Source organism: Danio rerio, chromosome 15 (assembly GCF_052040795.2).
Source record: "Danio rerio strain M-AB ecotype USA chromosome 15, GRCz13ab, whole genome shotgun sequence".
Lineage (NCBI taxonomy): Eukaryota > Metazoa > Chordata > Actinopteri > Cypriniformes > Danionidae > Danio > Danio rerio.
In genome coordinates, this window is record NC_141035.1 from 9910001 (window position 1) to 9922693 (window position 12693).

At 36.5% G+C, this 12693-nt stretch overlaps 1 protein-coding gene across 2 annotated transcripts in view; it reads right to left on the reverse strand.

The window, feature by feature from the left end:
* The window catches only part of rab4b (RAB4B, member RAS oncogene family), a 42995-nt gene that overhangs the window by 11280 nt on the left and 19022 nt on the right, over positions 1–12693 (reverse strand). For both annotated transcript variants that reach the window (XM_087282791.1, NM_001004002.1), the window contains 2 exon segments: positions 9908–10022; positions 9753–9815 (listed from right to left, as the gene is read on the reverse strand). In XM_087282791.1, coding sequence (XP_087138917.1) covers positions 9753–9815; positions 9908–10022 — 178 coding nt within the window.

Sequence of the window (12693 nt, forward strand, 5' to 3'; positions counted from 1 at the left end):
TCAGGTCTTTGCGACAGCGCCAGGTCCCAAAAAACACCTCATCTTTAGCTGGTGAACTTAAAAACTGCCATTGATGTGTCTCGGGGGCCTGCTTAGGTAACAGTGTCTTTATCAGATGTTTACAGAACAAGCAGGAACCCAGTGTGTCTGTAGCTTTCTCTACGCAGATATGTGTCTTATTACGTGACAGAAAACCAAAGACTCTTTCAGACCGTATAGCAAATCATTCAAATCTGGTGTCTATTAAATGTATATCTGAGACTTCTGTAGTGAAAACGACTAAAACTGTTAAGTTAGCACTTCTAAACATCAGATCACTCAATAATAAGTCACTTTTAGTCAATGATTTTATCAACACAAATTGCCTTGATTTTATGCTTTTAAATGAAACTTGGCTAGATGACAGTTGTAGCGCAGCAGTTCTGAATGAAGCAGCTCCTTTAAACTTTGACTTTTTGAGTGTTTGCAGAGCTAATAGGAGAGGTGGAGGCATCGCTGCCCTGTTTAAGGATGTGTATGAATGTAAACAAGTGTCATTTGGTGACTATTTGTCTTTTGAATATCTGAGTATAGCACTAAAAGGGTCTCCACGCATCTTACTAATCATTATCTACAGACCTCCAAAATATTCTCCAGCTTTTATTGAGGATTTTACAGAGCTTTTATCAATAGTAACATCTGAATATGATTATTTTAGTATTGCTGGGGATTTTAATATTCACATTGATAATCCAGAAATCAATGCTGTAAAAGAACTGATGACTGTTTTTAACACTTTTGATCTGACTCAGCATGTTCAAGGACCCACACACAATCGTGGACACACTCTTGATCTACTTATAACTAAGGGTTTACACATTTCATCGACTGTTGTTAAGGATGTGGCACTATCTGATCATTTCTGTATTTTCTTTGATATATTGATCACTCCAGCTATTAAAGACAGATCTGTCTCTGTCAGAAAGAGATGCATAAATGAGAACACTAGTGAGCAGTTTATGAAGGCCATATCGCTAGCACCAAGTATATCTGCAGACTCTGTTGATTCTCTCCTTGATTTGTTTAATTCTAAAATTGAAAATGTAATAAATGACATCGCTCCTGTTAAAGTTAGGAAGAGAACCGGCAAAGAGAGAGTCCCTTGGAGAAACTCAAGAGCAGTCCAAATGAACAAAAGACAATGCAGGAAAGCTGAGCGTATGTGGAGAAAGACGAAACTAGTAGTCCATTATAATATCTATAAAGACAGTCTTCAGGCGTTTAATGTGGAAATAAAAACTGCTAGACAGACTTTCTTTTCAAACCTTATAAACAACAATGTAAATAATGCTCGCACACTCTTTGCAACAGTAGAGAGGCTCACAAACCCCCCCAGTCGGATTCCCAGTGAGCTACTCTCTGTAAGCAAATGTAATGAATTTGCTAATTTCTTTACTGATAAGATCAATAATATCAGAAAGGCAATCAGCTCATCCAATCAGCCAAGTTGTGTCGATATCAAACAAACTCAACCACAACTTGAGAAGTCAGACATTATGTCTGATTTCATGGCAATTAACGGTAAAATCTTAGAAGAGATGGTGCAAATTATAAAAACATCAATCTGCAGTCTTGACACGCTCCCCACATCATTCTTCAAAACGGTGTTTACCTGTTTAGAAATGGATCTTCTAAAAGTGGTAAATGATTCACTTCTCTCAGGGATTTTTCCAAACTCACTTAAAACTGCAGTTGTTAAACCCCTCTTGAAGAAGAGCAACCTGGATAACACCCTATTCAGCAATTACAGGCCAATCTCAAATCTCCCTTTCATTGGCAAAATCATTGAAAAAGTTGTTTTTAACCAGGTTAACAAGTTCTTAAACTTCAAGGGGTGTTTAGACAATTTTCAATCTGGTTTCAGAGCACATCACAGTACAGAGAGCGCTCTTATAAAGATAATCAATGGTATACGTCTAAACACAGATTCAGGTAAAATAACAGTGTTGGTATTGCTCGATCTCAGTGCTGCATTTGACACTGTCGATCACAGCATACTTCTGGATAGGCTGGAAAACTGGGTTGGGCTGTCTGGGACAGTCCTCAAATGGTTCAGATCTTACCTTGAAGGGAGAGGTTACTATGTCAGTATAGGTGATCATAGGTCGAGGTGGACACCCATGACATGTGGAGTCCCACAAGGCTCGATTCTGGCACCTCTCCTGTTCAACCTTTACATGCTCCCTCTGAGCCAAATAATGAGAAAGAATCAAATCTCCTACCACAGCTATGCTGATGACACTCAGATCTACCTAGCCTTACTGCCTAATGACTACAGCCCCATTGACACCCTCTGCCAATGTATTGATGAAATTAAAAATTGGATGTGTCAAAACTTTCTTCAGTTAAACAAAGAGAAAACTGAAGTCATTGCGCTTGGGAACAGAGATGAGGTTCTCAAGGTGAATGCGTACCTTGGCTCTAAAGGTCAAACGACAAAAAATAAGGTCAAGAATCTTGGTGTGACGCTGGAGTCAGATCTGAGTTTCAACAGTCATGTCAAAGCAGTCAGTAAATCAGCATACTATCATCTCAAAAACATAGCAAGAATCAGATGCTTTGTTTCTAGTGAAGATTTAGAGAAACTTGTTCATGCTTTTATTAGCAGCAGGGTGGATTACTGTAATGGACTCCTCACTGGCCTTCCCAAAAAGACAGTCAGACACTTGCAGCTCATCCAGAATGCTGCAGCCAGAATTCTGACCAGAAGCAGAAAATCAGAGCACATCACACCTGTCCTCAGGTCTTTACACTGGCTGCCAGTTACATTCAGAATAGATTTTAAAGTATTATTACTGCTCTATAAATCACTAAATGGCCAAGGACCTCAATACATTACAGATATGCTCACTGAATACAAACCTAACAGATCACTCAGATCTTTAGGATCATATAAACTAGAAGTTCCAAGAGTTCAGTCTAAGCAGGGTGAATCTGCCTTCAGCCACTACGCCCCTTGCTGCTGGAATCAGCTTCCAGAAATGATCAGATGTGCTCCAACATTAGGCACATTCAAATCAAGACTGAAAACACATCTGTTTAGCTGTGCCTTTACTGAATGAGCACTGTGCTGCGTCCGACAGATCGCACTATTATGTTTTTCGTTTTCTTTTTCATTCTTTTATAACCTATTTTAACTCATTTTAATTTGTTTTTATCTGTTTTTAATAATTTTTATTGTCTGCATTTTATTTTCCTAAACTTGTCTTTTTTATTCCTGTTTATGTAAAGCACTTTGAATTGCCACTGTGAATGAAATGTGCTATATAAATAAACTTGCCTTGCCTTGCCTTGCCTTGCCAATATACTGACACTGAGGTGAATAAACTGAATAAAGCGAACATTTTTGTTCTTTTTTTATGTGCGCACAAAAGTATTCTCGTATTCAGATTGAACCACTGAAAGAATATGGTCTGTTTGAAGATGTTTTTTTAGTATATTGTATATCGATATTGTATTTGGTCTGTTTTGAACAGGCAGTTTTTGATTTCACTCAAACTGCAATATCGGTCATGTTATTCTATCATGTTTTCTCCAAAACGTGGACAAGCACCTGTCCCCGTTCTCTGCAGAATGTCATTAATGTGGACTCGGTCTTTAGTCAATGGTAACAGGCAGGCCTTGTTAAATTCAGCAATCTTTTTATTGATGATGTTTTTGCTCCATTTACGACTTTCTCATTAAAATACACACACTTTATTAAACAAAAGCCTGTACAGTATATACAGTTGAAGTCAGCATTATTAGCCCCCCTTTTTAAATTTTCCCCAATTTCTGTTTAATGGAGAGAAGATTGTTTTCAACACATTTCTAAACATAACAGTTTTAATAACTCATTTCCAATAACTGATTTATTTTATCTTTGCCATGATGACAGTAAATAATATTTGACTAGATATTTTTCAAGACACTTCTATAGACCTTAAGGTGACATTTAAAGGCTTAACTAGGTTAATTAGGTTAACTAGGCAGGTTAGGGTAATTAGGCAAGTTATTGTATAACGATGGTTTGTTCTGTAGACTATCAAAAAAATACAGTTGAAGTCAGAATTATTAGCCCCCCTGAATTATTATCACCCGTTTATTTTTTCCCCAAATTTCTGTTTAATGGAGGGAAAATTGTTTCAACACATTTCTAAGCATAATAGTTTTAAAAACCTATTTCTAATAACTGATCTATTTTATCTTTGCCATGCTGACAGTAAATAATACTTTACTTGATATTTTTCAAGACATTTCTATACAGCTTAAAGTGACATTTAAAGGTTAAACTAGGTTAATAAGGTGAACTAGGCAGGTTAGGGTAATTAGGCAAGTTATTGTATTGATGGTTTGTTCTGTACACTATCAAAAAAAAAAAAGTTAGCTTAAAGGCGCTAATAATTTTGTCCCAAAAATAGTTTTTAAAAAATTGAAAACTGCTTTTATTCTAGTCGAAATAAAACAAATAACACTTTTTCCTGAAGAAACAATATTATCAGACATACTGTGAAAATTTCCTTGCTCTTTTAAATACCATTTGGGAAATATTTAAAAAAAGAATTAAAAAAATCAAAAGGGGGCTAATAATTCTGACTTCAACTGTATAAAGCTTAAAGGAGTAAATAATTTTGACCTTAAAATTGATTTAACAAAATAAAAACTGATTTTAATCTAGCCAAAATAAAACAAATAAGACTTTCATCAGAAGAAAAAATATTATCAGACATACTGTGAAAACTTCTTTGCTCTGTTTAACTAAATGTAAATGTAATTTGGGAAATATAGAAAAAATAAATAAAAAAGGGGCTAATAATTTTTACTTCAACTGTATAACATAAGGAAAAACGAAAGTGCTTTCAGAGGTTAGATTTGAATAAATATGAAAACAAACATTTAATAACCAGCACAGCTTATCTGATTCCAGGAAATCAACCTTCATTTTTTATTATTTCTTTTTTTACTTCAAGCTAACTTGACTTTTTATTAATCATGTTGACTAAGCCCAAGTGCGCTGCTAATTTTCAAGCCAATATTTACCCTGATTTGTAACATTTATGATAAATCCCAGAGAAACGGCCTTTGAGGGAATAACTGAATATTTACAGTACTTCACTGTGTATACCTTTTCTCAGAAGTCAATGTCTGTGACGACCTGAGAAACGGTGAGACAATACATGACTCATAATGCTGACCTTCACATTCCCTCAGTGTGTGTGTGTGTGTGTGTGTGTGTGTGTTCGTCACGCTTTCAGGCAATCTTGTTTTGTTTGAGTCACCCACGCTACCCGCTGGCCTGTGGCCACAGCAATGGGTGAAAGTGAGTGCGTTAATTATGTTTTGAGTGTAAAACAGTGAAAGTGTGTCCGGTCTGAAGGATGACCCTCAAACACACACAATCCATCACTGTGTTCATCTTTAGTTGTTCTTTCCCCCTATGGACTCACAACCAGTCTAATGGACTCCTGATTGCCAGTCGCCAGAAGATGACATTTTATTACAGCGCTGTCAGTCTTTATTTCTCCATTGTCTTCGTCTCTATTACCATGACAGCTGCATGACAACCTGGAGATGATCCAATTCTACAGCGCAGTCATAGGGGCTTAGGATTTTGATTGTGTACAAGGCAGACAGAATTGAGGAACCCAGTCAAAAAACATACAATGTATGGTAGATCCTGGAATGTCATTGAATTTAGGATATTTCGAATGAATAAATTAAATATAGGGGGGGGACACTGATACTAGACTAGTGTATGTGACTATTAATGCACAAGAAAACCATTAAAAAGTGCCCTATGAATGAAATCTGGGCAGAGTTGAATAATAAAAATTAATAAAAAGAAATGTCATTGTCTCTTTGTTCTTATGTAAATTCAGCGATTGTACAACCCCAGTAAAAAGCAGGATAATTAGAACACAATGCAGACTGTTGCATGACTTAGTGCAGTCGTCACCAAACTTGTTCCTAGAGGGCCGGTGTCCTGCAGATTTTAGCTCCAACCCTAATCAAACACACCTGAACGAGCTAATCAAGGTCTTACTAGGTATACTTGAAACACCCAGACAGGTGTGTTGAGGCAAGTTGGAGTTAAACCCTGCAGGGACACCGGCCCTCCAGGATCAAGATTGGTGTCCCCTGACTTACGAAGGATTCATTAGCACGTCCTCAAGATTTCCATGTACTTTAGGTCACGTTCTACATCATCTGGACATTACAAGCAGCTTACAATGATTGTTCCTCCCTGATTTTTAAGTTCAAAGTTTATTATTAAATTACTATGTATGTGGGAGTCTTATTTTGAAAACAGGAGACACTGCAAAGCCATAGCCAGCTACACTAGTTTGTTCCTTATGTGTTACTAAGCAATAACCATACCAGCCATACTTGGAGCATCTAAAGTAGCACCTATTAAAGGAGGTGCGAGAATTTGAGGCAAGCCTTAGAGTTAACTCATTAACTTTAGAGTTAATGAGTTCCAGTAAAACATATACAAATAAAATGGATTGGGTTTTTTTTCATGATGGTGAATGAAAGTAAAACCAGTGAGCTGTCTGACAAAAAAGTGCCCTTCTAAATCAAATCAGCAGGATGCCCTTCTGGATCTTTAACTTACTTTGAATTTTGACACTACTGACTACGTTTATATGCACATCAGTAATCTAGTCATTTGCCTTAATCTGAATAAGACATTTATATAATCGACACATTTACATGAAGTGCTATTTGAATGTTGCATCACCATGTTTCTTGTAGAGTTTCATGTTATTTTGAGTGTTTTTCCTTTTAACTGCAGTTCGACAGTTTCACTTTCACTTTCACTTTTTAAAAATGAATATTTTATTCATGAGATATTGGACGCGAGTATGGTAAAGACTGGTGGAAGAGTGTTGTTTTAATGAAATTTAATACCCCACGCCGAATGGACAGAAAAAAACTTCCGCATTTTGCAGTGTGTCTGTTTGCTGTCCTTTACTGACAGCCGTGTGTGTGTGGAACAAAAATGCGGTGAAAAGTCTGACGTGACGCTAATGGTTTGATTGCGGTGTTTACTTCAATAATGCCTCTAATTATGCATACTCCAAATGTCTAAATTCCATTTCTGTTTAGTTCAATTATGACTTTAGTCGTATTAGGGCAAGCAAAAATGGATGTTTACATGGTAGACTCTTAATCAGAGTATTGTCTTAATAGTGAACTTGGCTTTGCGAAGCAGCATTTTCAGTATGTAGGTACATCAAAAGCAAGTAGGCTATGGCTCATGCTTAATGACAGTGGAAGATGATTTATGATTAGTCGTGTCTAGGCATGGGACGATAACCATGTTCAAGGTATACCACAGATTGGAAAAGTTAAGGTTTAAAACAGTCTGAATTTTCTGCTATACCATTCCTAAGGTAGGAGTACGATTTTTTTATTTACTTTTATTATTTTTTTAGGAAAACCATAAAAAAAAAGGTATACAAATATGCTGTTTTAAATTGTAAAACAAAATCTGTGTTTTTTTAAACAAATGAAGATAACAGAAGTCAATAATTCATGTGAATTATTTAGCCTGACATGTTTACCATTCCGAAATATTTGAAATGTTTCCCAAATTAAAATATATTGTGTACAAAGGGAAAAAAAGTTGTTGTTTTTTTACCCAGACATTTAAAAAGAATATATTTTAGAGCAGTAATTGCAAGACTGTCATACTGTGAAAGCATGATATTTATATCTAAGATTATAATACCATCAGAATCTCATACCAGCCCATGCCTAATCGTGTTGTGTCAGGAATCCAACCATGGATTAGCATGTTGTCCTCACAGAAACAGGCTTAGCCATCACACTGAATCACGCAAGCTATATACTATTGTTTCACTGTAATTTTGATACACACTTTAAACACAGCAAGTTATATGTAAATGATGTTTGCATATGCATTATAATTTTGGCTCATGGGAGGGCTGATGGGTAGAAGCGAGTGAAATTAGACAAACTTGGGGAGGGTGTGTGTCCTAAAAGGTTAAAAACCCATGCTTTACAGCTAGTCACAATGCAAAATGCAGGATATACAGATTATACATTTATTCAGTGCCACCCCAAGGGGCATTAGGTACACTTATTAGTATCTTTAGGTAATTTATCGTGTTTTTTGGGAAATTTGATGGATATAATTGTGATTTGAGGTAACAAACACATATAGATTGCTGATTTTTGTGTTTAATGCACATTTAATCCAGAAATGTTTAAATGAAAAATAAAAAGGAAAGGAAGGAACTAACTAGATCAGGGGCTTTTAAACTGTGGGTCGCACAGTGAACAAAGGTGAGTTGCGCAACATCACACAGCTGCAGCTATATTTACATTGCGGTAAATCAAAACCAGTACGATTGATGGCAATAACTCAAAAACCTCTTACCCCAAAAATATCTGAAGTGTGTTTCCTACAAAAAGACAAAGCTGGTTATGTTTCACAGCTGTCTTTTTCTTTTTTCGCTCAACATTACGAGCACTGCTCTGTTTGAGCCCTCGCAATCTGCGTTTAGCCGAGAAAGCTCACACAGAGCGAAGCTCTCAGTAAGAGACCGTCGGAAAAGTGCTTCTTTTTTTCGTTTTTTTGCTTAATTTTCTCTTAAATGAGCACAAACAGTTACTAAAGTAGTTGAATGTTTCATTATAGATCTGTGCATTCTTAGATTAACACCTCTGTTATCAAACAAAACACAACGAGAGATTCATTTGCTGCTCTTCATTAAATAACTATAGTAACTTTAATCAATATGCAATTACAATTAAAAGTGAAGCAGATTTTATAGCTTTATTTAATTTCTGGATAGGCCCTTGATTTTAATAGGCTAAACCTTTTATTGTCAATATTTTCTAATGTTTGCTATGAATACTATCATTTGAAGCTATTTGTTGTCCCATATTTTTTTTTACATCCCAACATTGACAGATTGCTAATCAATAAATAGCTAAATAGTGCTATCTGTTAGTTTTAACGTCACCTAATGTTATGGAAGGGCATAGATGTTATGGAAAACAGTAATAATACTGTAACTACCCCCATCATTCCTTCCTCAAGCAAATGTCGTAAATATTAGATCAATTCAACTATAATGTTAATTGCATTGGCATATTTATCTGACGTTTTCCCAGCTTGTAGTAGTCGATCAAAAAGCTGTTTAGTTTCTTATGACAATATACACAAGCAGTGGAGTTTACTGCGATGTGAAGAGGCTTGATCATAATCAAGGGGCTTGATCAAAGATTGATCATATTCTCTTCTGAAAAAAGAAGAGTATCTTTTTCAACAAAAAAATGATCACAGTTACAGCCAGCATCCCACAAAAAGCACTTCGAGCCTCATTTTGTGCATATCAAATCGCAAAATCCAAAAAGCCACACACCATTTATTTTTGACTGCTTTGAATGGATACATTTTTTAACCCATTTTTCCATATTAAAATATTATGGTGGGTCTTGAGATTGAATAACTTGCCAAGGTGGGTCCTGGAATAAAAAAGTTTGGGAATCCCTGAACTAGATAACTAAACTAATATGTATCCATTTAAAATCTAATAATAATACCAAAAAAATGAAATGTGTTTTTGAAATTTTACATAGGGGATACTGTTCTTTCTGTTCAAGTTTTGGTTTATGTCCTATAAGAAAAAAAAAATTAATTATAATTTTTTTCACCATTCCACAGCTTGTAGTGGGGTAACCCGCGGTGTCAGCCTTACCTTGTGATGTCATACACGAGAAGAGCTCCTGCTGCTCCACGATAGTAACTGCGGGTCACTGACCTGAAACACACACAAGCAGTGAATAACCTCCGCCAATCACAGTCCGCCTTTAACAGTGAGCAGTTCCAAATCAACCAATCACAGGCGAGTACCTAAAGCGCTCCTGTCCAGCCGTGTCCCAGATCTGCAGTTTGACTGTTTTGCCACCAACATTGACAACCCTGGAGCCGAACTCAACGCCGATGGTGTGATTGGAGTCCTGTTTGACTGTGACACAACATGAGTGGTAAGAGGTGGAGAATGGATTGCTGAAATAATTGATTTAAGGCCACTCTCTCCCCACTTCAAGGTAAATGTTCTGTAAGATCCAACGTTTTCCCGTTTTATTTACGGGTTGTTGGTTTGCTGTCAGGTCAAATATAGATTTTGTGGCCCTGCCTTTCAATAACAATCTCTTTGAAACCTCTGGATTACATTGTTACGTGTTCAAAAACACAATCCAAGCTGAAATAGGTTGCTTGCAATCTCGTAAATTCTGGTGATGCACAAAATTCAGATGGAGAGCAGGAAGTAAAAAACTAAATGGAATATAATAATATAAATTCTATAAACAATAATAATTAATACTCTTTATATAAATATTGAATATTGGCCACAAAATTTAATAGTATTTTATTTTTTTTTTGGTTTATCAGTTTAATTGTTTAGCAGTTTAATAGTCACCCAAGTAATATTTAATAGCTTTATACTTCGTCCCTCAAAGTCAGGACAGATCCACACATTGCCACTAGATGGCGCAACTAACTCTGTTAGTTCTCTTGTGTCCACAGAATACAATTTCTCCTGTAATTTAGTCGACTCTTTATTCCTTGTGATAAATAAACTACTAGTCGGTCAATAATTCAAAATGTTTCAAGCCATTAAATAGTTTAAAGGGCTTAAAATATTAATTGAGTTGCCTAATAAACTTTTTACCCAGTTTATCATTTTCGTTTCCTTTAGCTTAGTTCCTGCTTTTTAATAGTTTTTATTATTTCTATGGCGGCATATCAATGCCAATATTAATCGAGCGCAGCGGTGATGTTTGCGCGCGAGGAGAAGTGAACCGTGAGCAGATTACAGGTCTACACGCGAGAAAACTACAGCTCGCGAGCGCACAGGGGATCTTCACGCGCGCGCTCAACTGATCCAGCGCGAGAAAACAAGTCCCGCGCGCACATCATCATCTGTGCGTACGATGTATGGAAAAGATCTAAAAAGCAAATAAACTCTTCTGAAGACAATATTTCCTAGAAAGATCATCCCCAAGTGTAATAATGAGCACTGCTGTTGTGGTTAATAATGGGTTAGTAATGAAGTAAAATACAACAAACCAACAAGTGCTGCACGGGACAAATCAAATGGGTTCAGAAAGTCATGTTACAAGAATGCAAGTCATTATTTTAGAAGATTAATTATTATTATTTGACTGTTTCTCGAGATTGAATCCTCATAAAGTTCTCAGAAAGTTTCTTATGATTATGACTTGCAAATTGTATATATATTTAACGGCGTGATCTTTTAACCTGCGTCCAATCCCGGCTAACTTCCGGAAAGGAAGAGTAGCCAATAGCGTTAGAGATAACAAGTAAACCAAGTCCCGCCCCAGGACTGACAAAAATCCGAAATGTTTCGCGCGAGCAGAGAGAAGAACCAGTGAGCGAGCGGAGAGAACTGATCGCGCGCGCGCGCTGTAGGCATGGCGTGAAGATCCCCTGTGCACTCGCGAGCTGTAGTTTTCTCGCGTGTAGACCTGTAATCTGCTCACGGTTCACTTCTCCTCGCGCGCAAACATCACCGCTGCGCGCGATTAATATTGGCATTGATATGCCGCCATATATTTCTACGAATTTTTTTCTAAAATTGTAATATCATCTAAACTTTCAGGTATTAAATTTCAGGTGCTAGGCTGCAGCGCTAAATAAACAATAACAATAAGACATAGGGACAGATGACTTGCAGAATATAATAACATATGTGCATTCTGGCCTTATTTATAATGTACATAGAATGCACATGATCGTGACATGCAAATATGAGAGCAGAAAAAAAAGCATAGCCGCACATTCAAAACGATTTCATAATCTCGCATACTGTCAGCAGCTTCCTCTTATGCGCACATTATAAGGTTGCACATTTCAGACCATTTTAATGTGGTCATGTCATTGGCCTATGAACACTTCCTGCTTGTTATCAAACTATTTTATAACTGTAGCATGAAGCAATTCAATCATAACTTAATTTTAAAACATCTATCGTAAACATTTATCAATATGCGTGTCTTTTTGGATTCTCAGAAGCTATAAAAAAAATGTAAAACAGGAAATACATAAGGGCCATTGTTTTTGTTTACATTCCTCAAAATGGTCTCTATTATGTACACAAACTATCAGGTTGTCTGCTTTGTTGATGACAAACCTTACCGATACTGAATTATTGATACCCTCCCCACCCCCAACTTCCACTTCAGATTTACGTTAATTTCAGGGGTCGCCACATTGAGCTCAAAAAATGCGGAAATCCATATTTACACAGAAGAATCACATCCCTGATAGAGTATATATTTGAAAGTGTTTATTATATGCCAAATTTTCTACCATTTTCAGTGAGTTTCCTGAACTTTTTGTGCAAGAACTTAAAGAACTCTATAATAAGTCTAGGCTTGGGCGGTAATATGGTATACTGCGAGATCTAAAAATAGCAACGGTGTCAGTTTTAATACCGTTATACAGTCATAAAAAACAATGCACTTAAATAAGAGACCAGTATTAAACAATAAATATTATTTATTTAATGCCTACAAATGCGTATGCGTGATAGTCATCACGGGACAGTGTGGAGGAGAGAGAGAGAGGTAAGATGACGAGTTGCGCACCAAGTGACCTGAAGTTTGGCAGTA